This window comes from Candoia aspera, chromosome 5 (assembly GCF_035149785.1).
Source record: "Candoia aspera isolate rCanAsp1 chromosome 5, rCanAsp1.hap2, whole genome shotgun sequence".
NCBI classification, from domain to species: Eukaryota; Metazoa; Chordata; class Lepidosauria; order Squamata; family Boidae; genus Candoia; species Candoia aspera.
The window spans coordinates 45,159,699-45,187,455 of NC_086157.1; the positions used below are offsets into that span (position 1 = coordinate 45,159,699).

At 40.4% G+C, this 27,757-nt stretch overlaps 1 protein-coding gene across 1 annotated transcript in view; it reads left to right on the plus strand.

Moving 5' to 3' along the window:
• Positions 1–27,757, plus strand: part of FRMPD4 (FERM and PDZ domain containing 4) — a 243,355-nt gene that overhangs the window by 188,807 nt on the left and 26,791 nt on the right. The window contains exons 5-9 of the mRNA XM_063305095.1: positions 6,462–6,511; positions 7,596–7,597; positions 15,529–15,633; positions 17,036–17,143; positions 25,172–25,303. Of these exons, the coding sequence (XP_063161165.1) occupies positions 6,462–6,511; positions 7,596–7,597; positions 15,529–15,633; positions 17,036–17,143; positions 25,172–25,303 (397 nt within the window). The remainder of the gene's footprint in view (positions 1–6,461; positions 6,512–7,595; positions 7,598–15,528; positions 15,634–17,035; positions 17,144–25,171; positions 25,304–27,757) is intronic.

The following is a 27,757-nucleotide window of genomic DNA, read 5'->3' on the forward strand; positions in this document are numbered from 1 at the left end:
AACTGAAACAGAAACAGCTGTGTAGGAGGCTTAAAACTGGGTGAGGAACAGCCAAACTCTGCTACTAAGGTGAGGTTGTGGAAGACAGTTTCATGTTACAGGCCACACACCATGGCAAGACTGAGCACAGCAACAGGTAGTTATACTGCATCAGCAAGGTCTCTCCCAGGCAAAAATTTCAAAGCAGACTGGGGTTTCAAGATGTGCTGTTCAAGCTCTTTTGAAAAAGCACAAAGAAACGGGCAATGTTGAGGACCGTAGACACAGTGGTTGGCCAAGGAAACATAATGCAGCAGATGAAAGACACATCATGCTTACTTCCCTTCAACATCGGAAGATGTCCAGCAGTGCCATCAGCACAGAACTGGTGGAGATCAGTGGGACCTGGTACACCCATCTACTGTCCGGAGAAGTCTGGCCAGAAGTGGTCTTCATGGAAGACTTGCGGCCAAAAAGCCATACCTCCAACGTGGAAACAAGGCTAAGCGACTCAACTATGCACGAAAATGTAGGAACTGGGATGCAGAAAAATTTCAGCAGGTGCTCTGGACTGATGAGTCAAACTTTGAAATATTTGGCTGTCGCAGGAGGCAGTTTGTTCGCCAAAGGGCTGGAGAGTGGTACAATAATGAGTGTCTGCAGGCAACAGTGAAGCATGGTGGAGGTACCTTGCAAGTCTGGGGCTGCGTTTCTGCAAATGAAGATTTGGTCAGGATCAATGGTGTCCTCAATGCTGAAAAATACAGGTAGATACTTATCCATCATGGAGGTGTGTGATTGGCCCCAAATTTATTTTGCAGCAGGACAATGACCCCAAACATACAGCCAATGTCATTAAGAACTATCTTCAGCATAAAGAAGAACAAAGAGTCCTGGAAGTGATGGTTTGGCCCCCACAGAGCCCTGATCTCCACATCATCGAGTCTGTCTGGGATTACATGAAGAGACAGAATGATTTGAGGCAGCCGACATCCACAGGAGATCTGTGGTTAGTTCTCCAAGAAGTTTGGAACAACCTACCTGCCGAGTTCCTTCAAAAACTGTGTGCAAACGTACCTAGAAGAATTGATGCTGTTTGAAGGCAAAGGGTGGTCACACCAAATATTGATTTGATTTGGATTTCTCTTCTGTTCACTCACTTTGCATTTTGTAAATTGATAAACATAAACAATTACAATATATATTTTTGAAAGCATTCTTACTTTACAGCATTTTTTCACACCTGCCTAAAACTTTTGCACAGTACTGTATATGAGATCACTGTTTCCTCATTGCTGTTAAGGGTGTATGAAAACAACAGTCCTGACAGTTGGGGTGGTTGGGAAAGAATAAGAAACGTTTTGTGTGAGGAGTGGATGTGTGCTGGTCCCCAAAGAGACAGTGTGCCCCCCTACTCCAATAAGTCTATCCATCTTTACCTGAGTTTATTTCATGAGTGTCTATGGTTTGATTTAGTTCTTTTGCTCTCTCCTCCCCCGCTCTCCCCCACAACTGCTTCCTACTCTGTCATCAGAATGGGATTGGGGGCCAATTGTCTCATGGTTTGGTTCCATGCAAGGGAATCACCTCAAGATCTATTTTTACATTAAGTAAAAAAATGTTTATAGTTCACAGCCAATGGCAAAACCCATATTAAAATTTCTATGTTTCATGCAGACTAAGAAAGGTTGTATTTAGTAATATTGTTTTGACCTTGATAAAGTTCTATAATGTGATCTTTCTATTCACCTTTCTACTCATGTTCTATATCCTGCATTTCCAGCATGATATAGGTGGGCCTATTAAACATACTCATAGTGACACTGACATCCCCATAATCTTTAAATAATTTTTATATGGCTTATTGTTAACCCAGAATTAATTGTTGCAAAATCAAGGAAATTTAGGTATTGACCTTAGCAAAGGATATGCCAACTAAGGTTATTGCTGCCTGTGTACTATATTCTGAGGTGATTGTTGTACTTAATTTGTCTTTGGTCAGGAATGTATGACATATGAGGTGCATTTGTCTCAATCTATAGAGACTTATTAGGCTTTGAAGCTTTAGTGTTGAAATAATATTTGTGGTTTTAAGATATTTTAATAACATATGCTGGGAGGAGCACTAACTTGACTGACTAAAGAAGGGTGAGCAACCTGGAGTTCCCAAGCTTTTTTTTAAAAAGCCTTTGGAGACCTCCCACAGGACTGTGTCTCAGAAATTTGGTAGCATATTGCCAAATAATGGTGATGTCAAGAAACCAAAGTAAGTCTTTGCAGGCTCCGATAGGTCCAGCATATTTGTTGTATTTTTGCCTTAAAAAGTAATAATACAACACTGACTATATTATTCCTTTCCCCTTTAAACCATTGACCAGTGAAAAAGAAAAATTAAAAAGTGGAGCTTCTGACTACAAAATAGTTTCCAGACCTTGGAGTAAGGGATGCTGTCTTTTATTTCTCAAGCCTAATTCAGTTAAGAAGATATACTAGTTCAAAAGAAAGAAGAAAGAAAGAAAGATGAAGATTGTGTAGCTACCTATTTATATCATGGTTTTTGTGTTCTGTACCTAGTATAGTACTAGTTGCCTATGAATACTGGTGGTGCTTCTGGAGATGACATATGAGTTCATCAATAAACCTGCAGCAGTTTTTGTTTTGAGTTCAATTGTCTGTACAATATATCATAATAACTTGACAAAATTGTATGATGGCTAATGATCCTGAGACCTGATATTATAAAAATTCTTAGGGAATTTGACAGGCTATTATACCATATGTACATCAGATTCCATGGACCACAACCTAAAACAATCATCTAAATACCAAAGGATAACAGCCCTAAATAATGGGAGCTGCTTTCTGTTTGTACAAAGACGTACAAAAAGCCATTCCATAACAAAATTATTCACCTCATGCATACAGCCTCCACTTTGCTACCACCTCTACCAACAAGAACAACTTGAACAATGTTTTGTCCTGACTCTGTCACACTGCAAATATCCCTCTTTTCAGAGTACTATCCACAGAGTTGCTGATTTGGATTTCTATATCTGTGGCAAATCAAGTGTACATCCTGCTTTTCTTTTCCCTATTATTAGAAAGTAATAGTAGAGACATGTGGTATCCTGGTACAGTACTTGGGGTGGGAATGTAGAAAGGCAGCTATATTCTGTAAGGAACTGCTACAATTGTTCTTTGCATCCTATTAATTTTTGCAGAATTGTTTAAGGCAAGATGGAGTGCAGAGATAAATAGTTTTAAGGCCCAATAAAATAAGTTGCAAACGTGGAAGTACTTACCATGAGTTCTCACTTGTTTCAGTTGGATTATTCATGAATAATTGTTTGGAATTTCACATTCATTCTGGCTGATGCAGGCTTGGTGATTTGTTTTTGTAACTGAACAGCACAGCATGCAAATTAGTTACACTTCACTCAGCCAGGCAATAATTCTCAGAAGTAGACAATTAATTGCACTGGAAATTAGGGGTGCCAACAGAAAATCAAGTTCATCACAGTCAAGTGGCAACTAACCTTTCCCCAATTTATAAAAGAAAAACATCCCATCAATGTAATAAAACAAATATTGGCTTTGAGAAAGTTACATGGCAAATAAACATGCATTTATCCACATGTTTCTGAATCACTTGATATTATGAAATACTTTGTAGCCCAGCAAAACCTTTACTGCTCTCTGTGTCCCACTGGACTATCCACATATCCAATTTACTGGTTAAAAATGTCTGACTATATTAATATATTAATTCTTTAAATAGCTGAATTTATACTTTTCACTGTGACCTAAAGCTGGAAAGTTAAACTTGGCATATAAATACATTTTTGAAGGGCAGCTTCATACCTAATATGATAAATAAGTTTGGCATTTTTTTTGCAGCAAACACATGAACATCTGAGTGAAGTAATCTGAGAGTGTTAACAGAGCCACATAAGTATGCCTTTTGCACTTTAACAGAACATTTCTATCTATATAAGTGATACTATGTTGAAAGTAGATTGCATCTGTGAAAGTGAACATAGTGGATTACAATTTGTGCACTGACTACGGAAGTATCAGCAGGCAGCATATTAGCATGTGGAGCCACTGATGTTCAGTAGCTTACATGATGCTTACGGTATAAAGCTGTCCATTGTAACTCAATTCATTTGAATTTAATACAGTAGAAGATTATTAACTCTGTTATTATTTTTAGTGTTCATCATTTGTATTTTAAATTCTGAAGCAAGAGTATTATCACATATTCATCCATTTTAATTTATGGACTATGAGATATGTAGCAAGGATTTGAAATTGTACATGATAAAGTCTAAAATACAGAAATGTTTTATCTTTATTCATTCTTTTCTTCTCTTGGTTACTTATTTGCTCAGGCTTCCATTTGGAAGACTAAGCAGCTTACAAAACTGTGTTTTCAGTAATAGGGTTAAAAAAGTCAACTTCAATTAGAAGACATTATCCTATAACATCACATTAATGCACCCACACCTTGAATGTAGGGGAACCTTCTGTCCCTTCACCAAAGGCCTTCTGGAGCAGATAAGTTTCCAAGGCTTTTTTAAAAAATAAGAAGGGCAACCCATATATACAGGGAGGTTTTTCAGAGGAGCTATTACTGACTCAACAGCAAGGTCCCTGAAAATGACATTCCTTCAGTGGCAGGACTCTTTGTGATTTCCTGGATAGGCAGATCCTACCTAGAGCAGGGGCTAAACCAAATTATGTCTCTAAAGGCAACAACCACACTGACTTGCACCTGGAAGCTAATCAGGAGCCATCCCCATCTAGAGCTAAATATGAACTATTATGAAAACAGTTGGCTTCCAAATCTGTAGCCACTCAATCCTGTTGCAGTTTGGTCTAAGCTTGCTTTCTCCTAATAGCCCCCAGACACCAAGACAGTGTCCTAACAGCCAGGAAACATGCTGAGACAAGGAACTGGTCTCTAATGTTTATTGCTAGTACATAACAGGAATCCTAACAAACTGAAGAAGCGTGGGAAAACCCAGACATATAAACCCCAAAGGTTAAGGCGGTCCCGATCTGTGTCTCTTTGAATGGCTGACCAATTCCTCAGTGCTACGCATGCGCTTGACAGTCTGGATGGGAGCCCCCTGCTCGCCATCCTTACTCATGACAGACAGGATCTGTACTACGTCTTCTGTCTGGCCAGAATGGTGATGTATAACTGGATATCATCAGCATATTTATTATTCCTCATCTAGTGCTGATAGATAACTTCTCTTAGGCTTCATGTACATGGGACCCAGTACCAAACCCTGCAGCACCCTATGAAAGGGCATCCGAGGGCTTGACCTCTGACCACTACCACTGACCAGCCATTCGGGAATGCAACCAGCCATTCAGGAATGAGGAGAACTACTGCAGCACAATGCCCCCCATTCTTAACTCTTGCCCAGAAAGATTCCATGATAAATGGTACTGAATGCAGCTGAGAGATCCAGCAGTACCAGGAAGAGTCACACTCTCTATATCCAGGTTTCATCAAGGTCATCCACAAGACTAACAAATACAGTTTCCATCCCATACCCAGGTCCAAATGCTGACTGAAAAGGTTCAAGATAATCCACTTTGTCTAGGGCTCCTTAACTGTAATCTCTAAAAAGAGAACATTGATAACAGGTGGACAATTATCCAGAATAGCCAGAATGCGTGAGGCTTCTTGACTATTAGGCATACTCCCACCTTTTTAAAGTCAATGGAACCCCCATTAACTACTGTCTGTACTTCCTTCTGTCACCTCCCTGTAGAAAGGTAGGGCAGAGAATTGATTTACAGGTGCCACAGCTAATATTGTGCAGGATACTGTCCAATTCCTTACGATCTACACACTCAAACTGACTTGTAAGATGAAGTTTCTGGGGTCCACATGAGCGGTACCTAGCTAGTGGTATTTCATGTAACACATGGAATGTCTCAGCTCTATTTTGGATATTTGCTTTAGGTAAGTTCATTAAGAAAGTCAGTTTGGTGTAGTGGTTAAGGCACCAGGCTAAAAACCAGGAGACCATGAGTTCTAGTCCTGCCTTAGGGGGGACTAGAACTGGGTGACCTTGGGCCAGTCACTCTCTCTCAATCCTAGGAAGGAGGCAATGGCAAACCACTTCTGAAAAACCTTGCCAAGAAAACTGCAGGGACTTGTCCAGGCAGTCTCCGAGAATAAGACACGATTGAATGGATTTATTTTTTTTATTTTTTTTTTAAAGTTCACTGAAAGCCAGTTAAGGATGAAGACTATGTTTACTTGATCAGCATTGCCCTCATTCTTACTGGCAAATTGGCACCCTGTTTTAAAGGTGAAAATCAGTGAAAGGTGTGTTTTCAAAACTCTTGTGTTGCAATAAACATGCTGTTGTGAAATACTAATTTTCTCATCTGGAAATGAAACCATGTTATCTCAGGAACATGAAATACGAAGTCATTCTCATCTGTTCTCTTTACAGGAGCTGCAAAGAATCAATTCTCCTTACAGTTATCCAGCCTTACCCTGTAAGTAGCACCATTTTTTAAAAGATTAGTTTCCTAGCAACATTTACTGCTTTTGTCTGCTTAGTCTTGCTTTTCCTTATCTGCATAACCAAGAGCACAAGTGAAATATGAGCTGTGTTTTCTGAGATAAATCAAATGATAATATACTATTCTAGAAAAAAGTGGAAGTGTATTAGTAATTGAAAAAAATGGATATTTTCCAACATGCATGAAGAGTATGTCTTGAGGACAGGAGGATACTGAATATTGTTCCAAGATTTTTTTTAACTGTCAAAGTTATAAACCAGTCGTTTCCCCTTTTTGTTTCAATTATTATAATATTTGCCATTATAATATGTATTATGATAAAGAAACCTCTATTACATTCTTTTTTGGTTAGTTTTAAATTATAAGATTTTTGGGGCAACAGGCTCCTCTGAGCAAGCTCCAGGAGACTAAAGTCCTAGCTAAAATTTTTAATAAGAAATAGAGCAAAAGTGATACGGCAATTTGTGGCCTGGCCTGTTTATCTGCAGGCAGGTGGTCCGTAACAAAATAGAAGATTTTTAGAGGTTTCCTCTATTTACATAAAAGAGCATGGAATGGAAGCTTGTGAGAGCGCTGCGCAAGGCTAAATGTCTGGATATATATCCGTTTCAATTTTCAGAACATCAGATCTGCCCAAGCTGCAATACGGGCACCTGTTCACTGCTTTGTGATTCTGTTTACTGCTCTGTGATTCTGTTCAGTGCGCTGTCACTGCTGATCATGAAATAAGATGTTGGATTTGTCTTAGACTCTTTAGCTTTACTGCCTTTAATTGCTCGACATATTTTTTTTCTATATGGTAATTAAGCTACACAGTGAAAAATGAGTAGTTTTTAACACAATAAGCAAAAGATCAAAAGAAACTTGGACCACAGATCTGATTATGCAAATTTTTCCTGAGTAGGTGGTGTCCTTCATGCTTAGCCAGTCCACCATCATCACACTATTTAAATATAAATGAAACATCCTTCTGTATTTATCTTTCCCAGGTAGCTAAGGCCAGCAGGAGAAAATAAATCATGTATGCATTGAATCACTATGCAAGGACAGATCTGTTTGAGGCGTGGATATGACTTGTTCCTTTATTTTCTATGGAAGCCAAATAATTCAGTTAATAATTAAAATACAAGTGAAGATCCATCTGAAGATTAAAATTAGCAGGCATTAGAATTAAATTAATATTATGTTCATATCAGAAGCTTTATTCCATATTTTATTACTAAGAAACAACAGCTGTGTGCTGCTTGAAGACCTGCTTATATTGCTAAATTCAATCAGAGAGGAGAACGTTATACATTTGATTCTTGGCCTAAGGCCATGCTCCCTCTGATTGGATAGCATTTTTTTTCTTATGACATATTTTTGCTTCAGAGATGTAGAATGCTGACACACTGCTCAAAGTGACCTCTTATTTGCTCTTAAAGGCTAAGATATTTCACTGTGTACAAAGCAAAGTATCTAATTGGGTTTTCGTATGTTGCCAGGAGATATTTATTATATTAACATCAGTCACTGCTCTGAGGTGCTTGATGCATTAGCGAAATCAGTTCTGTGTGGTGGCATAAGATGTTTAAACATCCAACTTACTGTACTGAGATTTTCTTTGATACAAGTCATTTGCAAAATATGGTAAAAGCAGTAATAAGATCCTCAATTTTTTCAGCATCTGGGATATAGGTTGCCAGGCTGGATAAAAAAGCTAGATTAGTGTGTGCCAGGAAGAATAACTTGATTATTACATTCTGATTTGTCCCGTTCTAAACCTTTTCAAGTAATCATAAATGGGCACAGGACTTTTTAGCAGCCTGTTAAAAGAATCTGTTCAAAAAGGCTATGAAATAATTGCTCATTGGACCCAGACCTGGATTTACCCTGACACTGTTCTTCTCTTGAACCTTATCCGAATCCTTTTGTGACCTAATTCAATTTTAGATCGTTGATAAACTCTGTCTCTGTTTTAGTCCCTATCTGGTAGTCTGGCTAAAACAAAAGTTTAGTGAATCCCATCTGTTTGCCCGATCCAATGACTCTTCTGTTGGAACAGAAAAAGTAGGACATGGTTCCAGATTACCTTTTAGTCTATGTATTTCTTATTGAATTGAATAATATAGATGCTCTACCAGCGCCAGTAAGGATTAGGAGACATTCAATATATAGTGGGGTTCCATGTTATGCCTCCATTTTTACTTTTGATGGGGGGAAGCATGGTGCTTCTGTTAAGAATGAAATAAAAAACAGACCAACCCCAAAATATGCTGAGTCAGACAGTGGAACTAGCCATGGAAGATTCAGATGAAAGTATCAAATATGGTATCTGGTCAATTAGCAAAAAATAGCACCCAATATATTGGAATTATATGGGCAGACAGCAGCTTAGATAAGGGAGAGAACATTCCCAAGTAACTCTGTATACCACAGTATTTGGCTAATGGATTGATGGGATCTCTCTCTGTGTGTGTGTGTGTATAGATATACTGTATATCCATATGTATATAGATACTGTATATGTATCTGTACACGTACCTGTATTTATAGACAGAAACAAATATCTAAGATGACTAGCTCAGCAACTACATATGAAGGAGCTAGAAGCATTTAGCTTTTAGGAGTGCTAATTGAAGTAGATGCACAAGTGACCCAACCAGATCCCACCTTAGCATGCTAAGCAGTGCTAGTATACTATGGCATGTCAGCTAACAGTATCAGGATTGTAGTGGGGAGAAAAAGAATAAGAAAAAGGATGGTGAGAGGGACAAGCTATTGTCACCAATATAACACTTGATATTTCAGTTCTAAAACAGCATCATTAGGAGCTTCTCTGGTCTAAACTGAAGACCGTACCAAACTTTTTCTTTAAGATATAATATTAATTAAAGTATAATCCTCTGGTTTGTTCTATAAAGTGAGTTATAAAGCAAAAAAATAGGGAATATACTGTAGATAAGGAACTGGAGGAATGGTATACTCTGCTTTGACAAAATGGAGTATTACATAAATGCTTGGGTTTATACATTGTTAAAACTAGGTGGAAGTAAACAGCATTAAAGCATACTAGCTGTACATTGAACACAATTCATTTACTGTCTATTAGATTAGTTTTGCTTAAGTTCATTCATTTTCAGTTTAATTACAAGCAAAGCCAAATATTCCTCTTTTGTGGTTCTTGTATACCCAATAAATCATTCCCAGTTAATTTGAATGCCATCTGTACTAATAAGAAAATGTGTTAAAAGTGTAATCATTTGAAGCAGTTTAAAACTTCACTTTTCTGGGAGTTTCTTTGATTATTACAAACAATTGTTTTGTAAATAGGTTACAACTGCAATGGCTTTTTTTTTTTTAAGTTTAAGAATATTGCCAATCAGATAATTTATCTATTCTGCTGTGTATTTCAATTCGGCTATAAATTTGAACTATTATTCAACCCCTTCATGGCAAGCATCTTCAGTACTTAGTAGAGCACCCTTTTGCTGTTATGACCTGCTGCAAACAAGATGCATAGCCAGACACAGCTTCTGGCAGTGTTCCTGAGGAATCTTAGCCCATTCCTCATGAGCAATGGCCTCCAGTTCAGTAATATTCTTGGGTTTGCGTGCTACAACCGCCTTCTTCAAGTCCCACCAGAGATTTTCTATGAGGTTCAAGTCAGGTGACTGTGATGGCCACTGTAGAATCTTCCAGGACTTCTTCTGCATCCAAGCCTTAGTGGAAATCTGAGGTATGCTTGGGATCATTGTCCTGTTGGAAGGTCCTGTGACACCCAAGCTTCAGCTTCCTTACAGACAGCATGACGTTTTCTCCTAGGATTTCCTGATGCTTCAATGAATCCATCTTGCGTCCACACGGTGCAGATTTCCAGTGTCAGAGGATGCAAAGCAGCCCCAGAGCATCACCGAGCCACCACCATGCTTAACTGTAGGCAGAGTGTTCTTTTCAGCGTATGCTTCATTCTTCTTCCTCCAGACATACCACTGATCCATTGGGCCCAAAGGTTCCAGTTTTGTTTCATGGCTCCACAGAACAGAATCCCCAAACTTCTGTGGCTTATTTATATGATATTGGGCATATTGGAGCTGACTTTTCTTGTGCTTTTGGGTCAGTAGTGGTGTACATCCTGGAGTTTTGGCATGGGAACCTTCTGTGCTTAGTACGCGCCTTACTGTGCTCACTGAAACCTCAGTGCCTATTGCCACCAAGCCTTGCTGCAGGTCTTTTGCAGTCACTCGAGGTTTCTCTCCCCCCGCCTTCTCAGGAATCTGGCTGCAGCACCTGACAGCTTCCTTTTTCTGCCCCCTCCAGGTAGTGTAACCACTGTTCCTTTAACTTTGAACTTGTGAACTATGCTTCCAACGGTGTCTCTAGGAACATTCAGTGCCTTCACTATCTTTTTGTATCCTGTTCCTTGTTTGTGGAGGGCTATGATCTCTTCTCTTACCTTTTTGGACCATTCTTTTGACTTAGCCATACTGTATTTCTATCATGCAGTCAGACGTGACACTCAACAAACCCCTAGCCAATTCAGGTATTTCATGTGTACCAGCTCAAGCTTCACCCAATGAAGCCCTTGATTAGTTGCATTGGGTGTGCTTGAGAAAACACCTGTTTTGCATACTGTATGAGTGTTGTTGTGATGGATTCTATTCAGGGGGGTTGAATAATTTTGAGACTGGAGAAGTCATGATGAGTTGCATTTTCAGTTGACTTTGGGGACACCACTTGAAGCATTCACTGTGTTGAGCTATTTCAATTGCTTTTGTTTGATTTGCAAACAGCTGAAAGTCTGTACATTTTGACAATCAACCTGATTTTCAATGGGGGTTGAATAATTTCGATTGCAACTGTATGTGTATATGTATATGTTTATGTGTATATGTGTGTGTGTGTGTGTGTGTGTGTGTGTGTATATACTGTATGTATGTGTATGTGTGTATGTATATGTGTGTGTGTGTGTATGTATATATAAATAAATAAAATAAAATAACATCACTCTCCTACAGGGAGATAGCTACAGTGGCAAATAAGGAGACATTGTTTAACCTTAATGTGATTGATTGCATAGAGTCTGTCAGCATAGGTTAGGATGAGATAGTGGCACAGTTGCATGTTACCTGTGCTAATGCTGTTTCCATATATGGGAGTGAATGATGGACTTCTTGATCTGATTTGATCTGCTCAGTGATGGAGTGCTTACTTGCCCAAGTTATGTTGGGAAATCCTGCAGATCTTCTATTATTCAGTTTCTGGTTTTCATGATGCAACTAGAAGAGGGTAAGAATTTTTGTTTTTTGATTTTTTTCATAGAAGATTTTTTAAAAAAATCACAAATATCTTCAAATATGACATAGAAAGAACATGAGGGTTTTTTTTCCCAAGGCAAGAAAGAAGAAGGCAAAAGGAAGTAGAAGACAGACTGATTCATCTGTATATTGGTTTTAGGTATATCGGTCATGATTAAGCAAACTATGGTAGATTTGGTAGTGTGAAGTTTATACACCATACATATAAAGCATGAGTTCCTCGCAGTGATTTAATCAGTGATATACAGTACTTCTTTTACTTGACATTATGTTCATATTGTATTGAGAATTTGCTTCCATATTAGGGAAAGACATCACAGGTCAGTCAGAAGTATTTTTTTCTGGCATAGGGTAGAGTAGGCTATTTGTGCTTTTGCTTCCTTTTTGCTCATAACAACAAATCATTTTGCTGTTTTTATTACATACTATATCTTATGGACTATATAAATATTCTGGATTATATAAATATTCTAGATTATATAAATACTCTTCATAAATACATTGCAGAAATAAATAACTCCTCCTTAGGTCATTAACGGAGAATAATATAGTCTGTTTGGCTAAAATCCTTTGGTAAGGAATCAGCCCAGGAGGTGACATGTGGTTGGGTCCAAGCGATGGTAAATACATCCTTGAGTGAGGGGGTGTTTCCAGCTACCTTTAAAGAGGCGTTGGTGCACCCCCTCCTCAAGAAGCCATCGCTGGACCCTACTGTTCTGGATAATTTTCGTTCAGTCTCCCACCTTCCCTTTTTGGGGAAGGTGGTTGAGAAAGTGGTGGCTTTGCAGCTCCAAAGGGTCCTGGAGGAAACGGATTATCTAGACCCCTTTCAGTCAGGTTTCAGGCCCGGTTATGGGATGGAAACGGCATTGGTTGCACTTATGGATGGTCTCTGGCAGGAGAGGGATGGAGGCAGTGCATCCATCCTCACTCTCCTTGATCTCTCAGCAGCTTTTGATACCATCGACCATGGTATCCTTTTGGGGCAGCTCAGGGAGTTGGGGGTGGGTGGTGTAGTTTTACACTAGTTCACCTCCTTCCTCCATGGCTGATCCCAGTCAGTGTTGATAGGGGAGGAGAGTTCGGCCCCACAGCCCCTTCTTTGTGGGGTGCCACAGGGATCAGTACTCTCCCCTCTACTTTTCAACATCTACATGAAACCGCTGGGCGAGATCATCCGTCACCATGGGATGAGGTATCATCAGTATGATACTCAATTGTCTGGGGGCTGTGCGGGCCTGGATGGGGAACAACAGGCTTCAACTGAACCCTGGTAAGACCGAGTGGCTGTGGGTTAATGGTTCTTCTGTATCCGGACATTAACATCTCTGGTTCTGGATGGGGTTGCACTGCCCCAGACAGACCCGGTGCGTAACTTGGGGGTCCTCCTGGACTCACGGCTCCTGCTCGAAGAGCAGGTGGCAGCCATGGCCAGGAGAGCCTTTGTGCAGCTACGTGCTGTGCTCCAGTTACACCCCTTCCTGGATCTGGAGGCCCTTCAAACAGTCACTCATACTCTTGTTATCTCTCATATAGACTATTGCAATGCACTCTACATGGGGCTACCCTTGAAAAGTATCCGGAAGCTCCAGCTGGTCCAGAATGCAGCCGCGCGAGCTGTTTTTGGTGCCGCCAGAATGTCACATGTAACACCACTGCAGCGCGAGCTGCATTGGGTACCAGTTTGCTTCCGGGTCCAATCCAAGGTGTTGGTTATCACCTTTAAAGCCCTACATGGCATGGGGCCAGGTTACCTGAGGGACCGCCTTTTCCCCATTACATCAACCCATCCCACCCAATCGTGCAGAGAGGGCATGCTGCGGACCCCATCTGTAAGAGAATTTTATCTGGCAGGGTCCAGGAAGCGGGCCTTCTCTGCAGTAGCTCCTGTCCTGTGGAACATGCTGCCCTCAGAGGTGAGATTGGCCCCATCACTCCTGGCCTTTCGGAGGAATCTCAAGACCTGGTTCTGCCGCCTCGCTTGGGGTGGAGAGGGGAATAGATCTACATGGGGATAGCTGCTATAGACTACTCCTCCCACACTTGGACTGTTTTAGATTCTTTGGCCACTTGGACTTTTTTATTTTTTACTCTTATTTATATTATTTATTACTGTATTTTTATACTGTGTATTTTATGGTTGTTGTTTTTAATCGATTGTTGTAAACCGCCCAGAGTCCCCTGACAGGAGGAGATGGACGGGGACAAATTAGATAAATAAATAAAATAAATAAATAAATTACAGTCAGTCTATGAATTTTTAGTCACTCTTATACTCACACTGCAAATACAAAGGAATTAAAACGAAAATTGCTTTTACCAATCCATTTGGCTTTTATGACTGGTATTGTTTAATTTGGGCATGTGAACCGTTGAACATAAAGAGAATATTAAATGTTGTTTTGCTAAAATGAAAAAGAAAAATCCTAAAATAAGTTTTCAAGCAAAAACACTTCTTGTTGTTGTTCAGTCATTGAGTCGTGTCCGACCCGTCGTGACCCGTGGACCACAGCACACCAGGCCTCCCTGCCCTCCACTGGCTCCCAGAGTTTACTCAGATTCATGTTCATTGCATCGGTGATGCTATGAATATAGTGAATATATGAGTATAGTGAATGCAAAAACACTAGCATTCAGTACAATTGGCAGCCAGATTCGGAGACCACGTGGCCTTTCTGCCAGGTTCTCCAGGCTACATGTCTAGCAGCAGATGAGAAATGTACTTTTTATGAAGTGAAGTTGGCATTAGATGTAGCCAATCATTGTATATCCTGTGTCTATGCAGAGGCACCAAGATTCTCCAGCAATGGAGATAACTCTGCCCTGTAAGCCTGTATCAACTATGTTTTTAGAAGTATGTTTGCAAGTAGTACTACAAACAGTTTTTTCTACTAATATATAAATACAATCCTTTATATTTTTGGCATATTTATACGTTTGAAGAGTTATCTGTTTAGTAATTTGTTAATTTTTATTGCAACTCAGAATATGGGTAGAGAAATTGTGTGAATGTGTGAGCACATACACATGTGTGTGTGTGTTGCTTAAACATTTTCTAGGACAGGTGTCTATGCAAACCTTTCTCATTCTAGCCCTGACTTGAGAATTCCAAGTGACTGGTTACCAATCAGGAATTTCACTGCAAAAAGACATGTAACAGTATTACTTTAATCCATGATACCCAACTTTCATTGGCATGGCATGCTCTGGGCCACATTCCAAAAGTCGGTGAGGCCAGGATCCCAGTTTGAGGTCAAGCCTTTTTAACAGCTGAAATGGTGCCTTAAACTTCCATATGAGTTAAGTTTCCCATTTTTTTCCCTTAGAGCTTTACACATATGGAAAATAGCCATCTGGATGCCACAAAACAAAATGTATCCAAAAGTTGTCTTCCATCAGCAAAAGTCCTAGGCTGCATTTTTTGCATCTCTAATTAACATTATGTAAAATACACAGTGACTTCCAGCATATTTGTTTGTCCAAGTTTGATCAGCTTTTATGTATGTATTTATTTATATCCCATATTTCGAAGAGGAAAACATGGATTGTTTTCTTCTTCACATAATAGCCCACTGAAAAGCATTAAGGTTTATGGAAAATGTGAGTAAACTATTCTTGATCAGCTTTACTATAGAAAGGGTTGATAGTGAAGTACCAGTCAAATGATCTTTTTCTTTTCTCGTTCCTCTTTTTCCAGTCTCCTAAATCAGCATTTATCAGTGCTGCAAAAAAGGCCAGGTTGAAGTCCAATCCTGTCAAGGTTCGATTCTCAGAAGAGGTCATTATTAATGGCCAAGTTTCAGTGAGTGTAATTTTTAAGTCTTTTTTTTTAACTAGGGAAAAATGAAAGCCATTGAAAGGTCATCTGCAACATTTAAGTAGGTGTATTGTATATGAGCAGTATATTTATTACTGGCATGAAAGTCACACTGCACAACCATGAAAGACATAAAGACATTCAAATGTGCGAAGTCAGAGACAAGATATAGTCATCACTACCTTTATGTATGTTATAAGACTGCTTGCTTAAATGAACCTCATGTTAAATCACACACATTTAATGTGAAAATGTTATATGCTGGAGAGTTAATCAGTATGATCATAAATACATTGTTCGTATGATGTGTAATTTTTTAAATATCCTTTTTGATAACATATATCATTGTATTTTCAAAGAAGCAAATTAATAGCTATTAAGCTATTGAATCAACATCTGAGAGGACTCTACCATGTAATCAGCACAGTGGTTAAAATCAATCACAGTGATTGTGATTTATTTATTGTTTCAGAAATTCTCTGGGGGCATGCACAGTCTTCAAGGTGGACTTTCTGGAGTAATAAAATATTTCAGAAAGTACAGCAGAAAGGTTTTTGTTGGCTGAGACATTTTAATAATTTAAGGGAATCCGTTATGAAACCAAGGGCACAATGAAGTATTTGGTTCTTGACAAAGTAAACAACAGCTCACTATAAATATTTCATAGGAATCATCGACTGGTACAGGAGTTATACATGCTTTGCTGTTTCATATCTGATATCTTTGGATTTCAGCTCCTCACTTTTGCCCTTGCTCATTCCTGTGAAAAATACAAATACATGAACAGTTCTTCTTCCCTTGCTTCTCGTTAAATGGATCATTGCAATGGTGCCTCTCATGCGTTGTGAAGAATTCTTTTAAAAGGAGACAGTTGCCCTGCTGGATCACTGCAATGGCTGAACCCTCTGGAGCACTGTCAATAGTGAACTTAGAATGTCTAGAAGGAAAGAACAGCATATAAGCTGCAAATGTGCTAGGATTTTTCATTCTCATTATTTTTATTCCATGAACACATTGTTTCTATTTTTAAAAAGTGCTTCTTACAGCATCACACTGCATAGGAGATACTGTTGCTGAAGAAAATCCAGCTTTATGAAAACAAATTCCATCCAAGCTTCTAGTTCACTATTTACCTAAAGAATAATTGGAGTATTAGAGTTTTACCATCTTGAAGGATAGCTTGTAAGTCAAGCCTTTATGTGAAGATTACAGTTCAATATTAAGATTAAAACAGAAGGAATTATTTGTTTTGTAGGATTCAATATATTTAAAGTTCAATCTAAGTAAGGTTTTTGTTGCTTCATATTATGGTTTTCTATAAGATTTAGTCTAATTTTTAAGACTTACAATATGATAATTTTAATCACAATTACTATTCTTTTAACAGGAAACAGTTAAAGATAATTCACTTCTTTTTATGCCAAATGTTTTGAAAGTATATCTTGAAAATGGGCAAACCAAATCTTTTCGCTTTGATTGCAATACTTCTATAAAGGTAAGCTCTTTTTCTCATAAACATTATCATATGCTGCTATTTCAAAACTCTGCAAAGTCTCTATAATATTTTTTAAATAAGAAAATCAACTTAAATGTTTACAATAAAACTCCCATGTATAGAATCCAAACCCGTATTACAGGGTTCCAAGTTTGTGGAATGTGAATTAAAGACATAAGAAGATTTGAATTGTTTTCATGCCCATAAAATCTAATGTAGCATTCATAATTCAGTAATATGGATCATTTTAATGACTGCAGCTTCATTGAAACTTATGTAGGCCTCTGTAAGAACTTCTGAAATGCTGCCAAAGGTCAGTACGGTTTGCCAGCATGCTGGCTGAATGAATCTATCAATCCATCCCAACTGTGATTTTTTTTTAATCCTTGTTCCTTGATTCTTTCATTTATTTTCTTTTGTGTAAATAACATGATGAAATGGAAATACATATTTAATGACATGAAAAGACCACACAAATATGTATCCAATCTGCAATTTCCTACATTATCTACTATATAAAATTGCCAGAGAAGTTGGTGCAATCTGCGCTGCTCTTTGATATCTATCATTGGTTCTTATGCCGTCCAATGTTTTGTCACACATTTGACAAAATGTTCACTTTTGCGGTATCATGTACAAGGTAAAGGGAGATGGGGGGAGAACTGCTGAACAGTTGCAATAAAAGATATCCACCTTGAAGTTCAGTTTGACTTCTTGTGACTGCATCTATCCAATTATAGAAGGAGGTTGCTATTGCCTCATTCTGGGCTATTTTTCAAACTTCTCTGGTTTGGCAACAGCCCTGGAATTACCTGGCTTTAGGGTAGACTTCAGAGGCCCTTAATTTATCTTTTCCCTCTATAAAAGCATCCGCTTTCCACATGATCTTTGATTCAGAGATAAAGTCGAACTCCCAGTGCTGAAGCTAAGGCCAGGTCTGCCAAGATTAGCCATTTTCAATATGTGTAATGATTGCCTATTCCAATAAAAGGAGTCTCATCAGTAATTACTAGAGAAAACTAATTTATTGAATGAATAGTATGCAAAGTACGAAGAAAGCTGAGAATGAGCAAAAGCGCGCCAAATGCAAACTTAAAAAGCCTTGCTCCCGTTGCGAACCCTCCCCTCAGGCTAGCATAGCAACCACCCACCCCAGATGCTAGCAACCGTTAGAATCGGCCTGAGAAAGTAACCTTGAACAGCAGAGATAACCCAAACATACATTCCAGAAGATCACAAGTCAGCACAAAGGAAATTTACCAGCGTGGCCAGGCAGGCACGCAACTGCAGATATGACATGTGAAACGTTACGAGGAACCATAAACATCGGAACGGGAACATAACATACCGCCCCCCCACAAAGAAAAAACTTAATTGTTAAGGTGCAGGTTTATCAGGGTAAGCAGCATGAAACTGAGCAACCAAGTGGGGAGAGCGCACATGTTGTGCAGGGACCCACTCTGGATGAGAGAAATGCTTCCAGCGAATCAGATATTGCAGAGTGGAATGGAAACGTCTAGAGTCTAGTATTTCCTTGACTTCGAAATGTTGTTGACCATCAATCATTATGGGGGGAGGTGCAGGCGGCTCAGGATGCCAATGGGTAGACTCCACGAATGGTTTAAGCAAACTGCAATGAAAAACAGGGTGTAAGCGCTTGAGATTGTGAGGTAAGTCCAACTTAAAGGTAACAGGATTAATCTGAGCAACAATAGGAAATGGACCTATGAACTTGGGCGCCAGTTTTTTGGATGGTTGAGGGGATTTGATGTATTTGGTGGAAAGGTATACCTTATCCCCTATTTGAAAAAGAGGTTGTGGTGCCCTTTTTTCGTTGGCATGTCGTTGATAAGTGGCTTGAGCATCGGCTAAAGCTTGCTGTAGTTTTGGCCAGGAATCTGCCAGTTGTGAGGCCCAATCGGTCGGGGAGGTGGGCGAAGTAGACGGTGGAGGCAATTCAGGAATAGGGACAAAGTCATGGCCGATTACAGTACGAAAGGGCACCGCCCCAGTACTTTGATGCACAGCATTATTGTAAGCAACTTCAGCAAATGGCAGGAGGTCTACCCAGTTGTCTTGTTGATAATTAACAAAAGCACGTAAATATTGCTCCAACGTGGCATTAACCGCCTCAGTATTCCCATCCGTTTGGGGATGAAAAGCCGTGGATAGCGCCTGTTTAGTGCCCAATAGTTTCATAAATTCCCGCCAAAAGCGTGAAGTAAATTGTGTTCCTCTGTCGGTCACCAAGCGGGCGGGGCTACCGTGTAATCTGTACACGTGAACTAGAAAGAGGCATGCCAGCTGTTGTGCAGATGGTAGAGACGCACAAGGGACGAAATGAGCTTGCTTCGAGAAAAAATCCTTAACAACCCAAATGACAGTCTTTCTCTGGCTAGGAGGTAGATCCACAATAAAATCCATAGAGATTTCCTCCCAGGGGTGGGAGGGATTGGCCACTGGCTGCACAAAGCCCTGGGGTTTCCCCCCTTTTCGTTTTGCAGTAGCACAGACAGGGCAAGACTTGACATAGGCTTTTACATCTCGCCGGAGGGTTGGCCACCAGAACTGTCGGCGCACTAGATGAATAGTTTTTGTAAAGCCAAAATGCCCAGCTGTTTTATCGTCATGAGACCTGAATAGCACGGTTTTGCGCAAGGTTACAGGCACATAGAGGCGATCATCTTTCCATGCCAAACCTTGCTTCAAAGTAACCTCGCTCTGATTGTTTTGCAACCAAGTATCCGATTTCAACTCTGCCAGAAACCTTTGTTGCAAATCTGCAGGAACGGATACATGTATCACGTTAGGACCGGCAGGGGTGTCAGGTTGCTGCGCTCGCGTCTGACTGCGAGTGACTGCTGCTAGTGCCATTTGGGAATCTGTCCAGAGGGTTCCCACCACATCTGGGGCTGTTCCTGAATCCTGGGGTTGGCGCGACAGTGCATCAGCTAAAAAGTTTTTCTTTCCCGGAATGAATCTGAGTTTAAAATCAAAGCGGCTGAAGTACTGAGCCCATCGCACTTGCTTAGGGCTGAGCTTACGAGAGGCAGTAAGGGACTCCAAGTTTTTATGATCAGTCCACACTTCAAAAGGGTGTGCCGCCCCCTCCAATAGATGCCTCCAATTCTCCAAAGCGGCTTTCACCGCAAAAGCCTCCTTCTCCCAAACATGCCAGTGTCTCTCTGTCTCAGAGAATTTACGTGACAGATAAGCACAAGGCTTTAATTGTCCTTGCTCATCGCCTTGCAATAAGAGGGCACCAATAGAAAAGTCTGAGGCATCGACTTGCACCACAAATGGTTTGTCAGGATCAGGGTGTTGCAAGATTGGTTCAGAGGTAAACAGTCGCTTGAGTTGGTCAAACGCCTGTTGACAAGCAGGCGTCCATTTTAGGAGTGCCCCTGGATTCTTTGATTTGCGGGTGTCTCCCACACCCTTTGTTTTGAGTAATTCGGTTAGGGGTAAGGCAATCTCAGCAAATTTTCCAAAAATGGACGATAAAAATTTGCAAATCCAAGGAACGATTGTAGTTGTTTGCGTGTGCGTGGGGGCTCCCATACTAAAATAGCCTCAATTTTGGCAGGATCCATTTCAGTGCCTTTATCTGAAATCCTATACCCCAAATAATCAATTTGTGTTTGATGAAATGCACATTTCGATAGCTTGGCATACAAGTCAGCCTTTCTCAATTTGGTTAACACTTGCCTAACCAATTGCACATGTTCCCTCATGGTTTTTGAATATATTAACACATCATCTAAATAAACCAAAACCCCATTGAACAAGTGGTCGTGCAAGACCTCATTTATCAACTGCATAAAAACCCCAGGTGCCCCAGCCAATCCAAACGGTAACACTTTATACTGAAAAGCCCCAAATGCACAATTAAAAGCTGTTTTCCATTCATCCCCCTCCCGAATGCGAATGCGATAATACGCCTCCCTTAAGTCCAATTTAGAGAAGATTTCCCCCCCCCCCCCGCCAAGTGGGCTAACATTTCCTTGATGACCGGGAGGGGAGATTTGTTTAATAGGGAGACTGCATTTAACCCACGGAAATCCGTGCATAGTCTTAAAGTTCCGTCTTTCTTTGATCTAAAGAGTACTGGAGCACCCACTGGTGAATTGGCTGGTTCTATGAAGCCCCGCTGTAAGTTTTTGTCTATGAATTCACGAAGAGTAGCCAATTCCTTTGGGGTCATTGCATATACCTTTGGTCTGGGCAACTTGGCATTGGGAAGAATTTCAATGGCACAGTCAGTTTTCCGATGAGGCGGCAGCCGATCTGCCTCCTTCTCCCCAAACACATCGGCAAAGTCCTGGTATTGGTCCGGTAGCCCTTCCAATGGTACAGCGAGGGTATGCAGTGTTGACAGTGCTGCCCTCCCCACATTGGTATCCTCCTCCTCATCATCCCCAGGAGGGGCTTTATAGAACCCATCTGCAAAAGTAACAGTTCGGTGTACCCAGTTTATACTAGGGTTCTGTTGAACAAACCAAGGCATCCCCAGAATGACCAAGGGACCACCCACCGGTGCAACTACAAAGGGCAACTTTTCCCAGTGGCTACCCAGTTGCAAAGCCACTAACGCTGTAGACTGGGTGACTGGTTTTCCCCCCGATATAGATCCATCCAATTGGGTGAAAATCATGGGACGTTTCAACGGGAAGGTGGGTAACTCCAGAGCAGCTACTACATCAGGATGCATTAAGGAACGTGAGCATCCAGAATCAATCATAGCCCATAGTTCCACAGTTTTTGTAGGGGAACCGAGCTTAAGTCTCACGGTTAACGTTGGGAAATTTCCACTCACCGAGACATGATTGCGCCCCTCTTCTTCCACCTGCTCTTTGGCGCTTTTTAGAGCAGGTGGCTGGAGTTTTCCGCCGGTTGGGAGGCTTCTTTTTCGTCTTGCCCACCATAAAACAAGTCCACATCCTCCACCAGCTCTGCTACTGTCGCTTTCAGCTTCCTCGGTGCCACTGGTGATTTCCCCCCCGATCTGTCTCTCCGTCTGTCTCTCCGTTCCTCTGGCTTCCTGCGGGGACATGCAGCTGCCAGGTGCCCCTCCTTACCACACCGCAGGCACAATCCTTTGGCAAAACGGCTTTCTTTTTCTTCTTGCCACGACCGTCTCACTGGTTTGCTAGCAGTAGCTGCTGGCCTTGTAGGTTTCCCCATCGCTTGTTGTTTGGGACCTCTTTTAGTTTGAGTATACTTAGCTTGGGCTTGCTCAACCTTCGCAGCCAATTGTATCCACTCATACAGCGTTGCTGGGTCGTCCTGTACAACTGCCCATCGTAGTATATCTGGTCTTAGTCCATCTTTGAACATCTCTACAAGGGTGGTGGCAGACCAATCCTCTACTTTGCCGGAGAGTGCTTGAAACTCCAGCGCATAATCCGAGACTGATCTGGAGCCTTGAACCAACTCCCTTAGGCTACCTTTGCTTTTTCCTCAGCTAGAGGATCACCAAAATGCATTTTCATTGCCCACATGAAATCATCAAAGCAATCCAACTCCAAAGCGTCCATGTCAACCAGTCTCACGAACCAGTCTGCTGCCCTCTCCTCTAATTGGGTCGCGACAGCATTAATCTTAGCCCGCTCAGAACGAAACACGCTCCCAAACTCTTCCATATAGCTGTGTGCATTCGTCAAAAAAAATGACAGCTTTGTGGGATCCCCATTAAACTTCACATTAAAGTCTCGATATCGGACCCGGGTTGGGCTATCGTGTCTCTTTTTGTGCTTAGCCTTTCGTGGCTGTGGTGGCTCTTCCTCCTGCACCTCTGGCGCTATTTCTTGAGCCTCTGCCAGTCAAAGTTTCACACGTCTCCCCCCCTCCCGGCTCCGTCCTCTCTCCTTCTGCTCCCTACTTGGGGAAGGTAAGGAGGCTTTCTTTGGAGGCCTGCTCGGCGGGGGCCCTCCCCCCCAATATTTCCGTTGCTTTCCCTGTTTGTCTACGGGGGGAGGGGGGGTTGGGGACGCGGAGGTGTCAGGAGAGTCACTACCTTCTTCACCTCCCATCTTTTCCTTTTTCTGAGTGTCCCTGGTAAAGATTAACTTTGCCAACAAATCCTCTATGGATTTCATCCTCGCCTCCAGCTGCTGGGATTTCTCCGTCTCCATCTCCGTTGGTGTCACTGCTCTTGTCCTTTTGGTGATCTGCATGGTCGGAAACAGCGAGGAATACACCGGCTTGGCTGGGGCTGGTGGCGACCCATACAAGGGTCCCTCCGTCTTCTTGACTACCACTGACTTCACTGCCTTCTCCGTATCGCAACTGGAATCCGTTGCCTCGGAGAGGTCATCCGACCCTGGCGTGAGAGTCCCCTCTCTCCGCAGTCCCATGGGCTCTTGTTCCCCACCTCTGGAGAGCTGACTTTCCCCCGAGCCGGTGGTTGAGGTTGGGGCAGTTTCAGTCATCGCTAATTAAACTCCTCACAGGAAACTGGATGGATGCTAGCAGACTGATATTAAAGATTCTCAGCTTTATGTAATGATTGCCTATTCCAATAAAAGGAGTCTCATCAGTAATTACTAGAGAAAACTAATTTATTGAATGAATAGTATGCAAAGTACGAAGAAAGCTGAGAATGAGCAAAAGCGCGCCAAATGCAAACTTAAAAAGCCTTGCTCCCGTTGCGAACCCTCCCCTCAGGCTAGCATAGCAACCACCCACCCCAGATGCTAGCAACCGTTAGAATCGGCCTGAGAAAGTAATCTTGAACAGCAGAGATAACCCAAACATACATTCCAGAAGATCACAAGTCAGCACAAAGGAAATTTACCAGCGTGGCCAGGCAGGCACGCAACTGCAGATATGACATGTGAAACGTTACGAGGAACCATAAACATCGGAACGGGAACATGACAATATGTTCCTATGTTTGACTGCCACTATGCATTAAAATATAAAATATAGAGTTTGGCTTCTACTTTGCAAAATCGTTATTTCATCAATGGGTATAACATGCTGAAGCACAGTATAGGTAGCCTGCTAAGTCCAGTGCAGTGCAATTAAGTCAGTATAGGTCTTTTCTTTTTCTTTTCTCCCTATCTGTTGTGGTAAAGTGGATTTATGAGGACACTGGAGCTGAGAAATGTAGAATAGTGGTGTTTCCATGTCTTTGAGCAGTGTTCCTCAACCTTGGCAACTTCAAGATGTGTGGACTTCAACTGCCAGGATTCCCTAGCCAGCATGTCTGGTTGAGGAATTCTGGGGGTTGAAATCCACACATCATAAAGTTGCCATGGTTGAGAAACACTGTCTTAGAGAATGGCCTCTTTTATTTTGAGTGGATGGGAAATGCAGTTCTCAGTCTGCAAACGCAGAGTAAAGGGGGAAAGCTAAACAGCAAACACACATTTGAAATTGAGAAAATAACAAATATCAATGCACTTAATATTCAATGTGATCAATGTCATTCCCAGTAACTTACCTGGAAATAACCAATGAAATTAAGTGAAACATACTTCTCAATACAGAGAATATACACAGAATTGTACTAAAAGATTTTTATTCTTGAACCTATTGAACTTACTGAGCATATATGCATAAGATGTGGTCTGCAACTATAGAAAATGTTAGACAGAATGAATTTAAATCCCAGTATTTTTGATGAAGCATAAAATAAATCTGATGCACATCTGCTCAGAACATGAGTGAAATTTCCGTTCCAGTTGAAACCTAAGGCTGCTACCCTATGTTTACTGGAAAGTAAGCCATGTTGAATTTAACAGAAATCTGCATATTCACCTGGGGCATTGCACCACTGGTTAAAAGCCTGAGGTTGAGGTCATTATGTGGGAGCAAGTTCTAATTATAAAAGGTCACAATGAAGAACATATAGAGATGACTTTAAAAAATGAATATATGGTTCTCCAATGGAAAATTAACAGTTCACATACTATATAGCAGTTGTTTGCACTCAATGGAGAATTTCAGCTGCAAAATGATAAATTCTAGGTCTGTATTTTTATCTCCTCTCTGCTTTTTTTATTTTAATCTTGTGTCATAAAGGATGTCATCTTAACCCTTCAAGAAAAACTCTCAATTAAGTGTATTGAACATTTTTCTCTGATGCTGGAGCAGAAGACAGATGGGTCTGGAACCAAACTTCTCTTGCTCCATGAACAAGAGACACTAACTCAGGTTTGTTTAATAATTCAATTCTATGTATAATAAGAAATTGCACATTGACCTTCAATAGATGTGGCTTTTTAAGATGTAGTTCATTAAAAAAATGAACCTTTAAAATAATGTTTAGAGTACAATATTGTTATTGATATTATTTCTTCCTCTTAAATGTCTTGCAAGAGGCAGAATTTATATTAAGCAAGAATATCATGAATTAAAGTTGTTTATGGATAATCCTATAAGTAGAAATAGTCTCAACAGAAAAAAAGCCCAACAGCAGTATTTGATGAAGGTTCTACAAACTGCATTGGATCTGGTGCTCATTCTGCTGGCAAATTTCCAGCCTTGAAATAAAGTGAATATAGGATTGTTCTAGTGGGCAATGGATCTAATGTGTTCCTTGAAGAATATATTAGAAGTTTCTTTTGAGTGGAGATGTACTTGATTGTCTTGCAAGATTTCAACTGTATTGTGACCAAGTTGTATGAATGCATCATTCATGTGAAGTGTCTTCCATACATAAACATCAGCCTAGCTCCTGTCCAGTTATATTTCAGCCTTTTAAAGAAAGCCCAGGGAGGGAATCTAGGATGTTAGAACCCCCACCCTGGCCTATGGTTGGATATTTTGTTCCCAGTGATCTTTAGTTTCTTTTTTAGCATTTTTTCCTTGTTATTATTTTGCCTAATTGCTTCATTTTATTATGCCATTGCATTTTAATCCTTGTACTGTAAAAGGGAAAGTAAGCCACTCAGAGTCCTATTGGATTGGAGCAGCATATAAATCCCAATAAATTAAAATAAAATAAAATGTTGAATCTTACTGTTTCTGAGTCCACTAAAATGTTAGAATTTGGCATACATATAGACCAAAACACACCATCATTAGAAAAATAGGATAACTTTCCCTCAGAATTGGAGGCAAGTATATTTCAAAATAAGTGGGATACTTTATGACTACTGAGAAAGATAAATCTTTATGCACAGGCAACTATGCAAAAGTTGAGACATCCCTGGGAATATTATATGCTTCAATTAATCCCTAAGGGAAAGAAGCTGACACAACTTTTACATGTGGAAAATTAAACTTCATGAAAAATACTAAATTAAATACCTTTCTTCAAATCTGAATGCATATTTGCTATTTCTGTGTAGTTGTTTACAAACTGAAAATAAGACAGATTGGGAGTATGGCAGAAGCAGAAATATGGATACCCTTCCAGTCAGTATTTTGTAACATCCCCTTTGTCAGAAGTAACAGATTCCAAATGTTTCCTGTAGCTAGCTAAAAGCTTTCCTATTCTTGCTTTTGAATTTTTCCTCATTCTTCTTTGCAGAATTCTTCTGATTGATTAATTGATTGATTGATTATGTACCATCAAGTCATTGTCGACTCCTAGTGACCATATAGATAGATTTTCTCCATGATGTTCTGTCACTGGTCTGGTCTTTAAGGTCTTCCAATGGTGCACCTATTGCCACTGTAACTGAGTTCATCCACCTTGCTGCTGGTTGTCCGCCTCTTCTCTTTCCTCAGAATTCTTCTAGTTCAGAATAATTCTTATTTGCATGCATTGCATGTTTGAGATTTCCTTACAGATTTTTCAATAATATTGAACTCTGGCGACTGTGTTGGTTATTCTAAAACTTTTATATTTCTTCCCTTAAGTACTTCATAATTGATTTAGAGGTATGTTTTAGATTAGTGCTTACTGAAATATCTAGTCTCTTTTCACCTTTAGTTTCTTCACTGACTATGGAACATCAGTTCCTAGGGTATGCTGATATTTAGTTGAAACCATTCCTCCTTCCATTCACACAAGATTTCCTGGGTCACTGGTGCCGTACAACCCCAAAAGAGAATAGAGCTTTCCCCATACTTGATGATGAGCAGTATATTCTTTTCTTCAAATCCTTTTCCAAATGTGTCTTGTGGCTGAACAGTTTTGTTTCATCTAAAGCACTTTGTTCCAAAACACTTCAGGCTTATCATGGTTTTAGTTTGCATACTTTCAAGATGACTTTTGTGTTGGGGTTGAGAAGAAGTTTCCTTCTGACAAATTTCTCATGCAGATTATGAGTGATTATTCCAGTGCCAGCTAAACTTTTCAGCAGGTCATTTGCAGTTACTGGTGGGTTCTGTTTCATAGATCTGACCAGTTTAGGGACAGTCTAGCAGAGGTTTGTCTCAGTCTTCAAGCTTTGCACATGGTACAAGATGCAGCAGAACTATTGACAAGGAAGGAAGGAAGGAAGGAAGGAAGGAAGGAAGGAAGGAAGGAAGGAAGGAAGGAAGGAAGGAAGGAAGGAAGGAAGAGGGTGCAGGCTTCCATGAGGGCTTATGACTGCATTCACTTGAACATATTTGTACTCTCACAAACCTTTCCCATCAATATGGGAAAGAAGGAAGATGGAGAAACCTGTCTCCATCATATATTATTCTTAAATGCTCATTTATATGGGATGAATG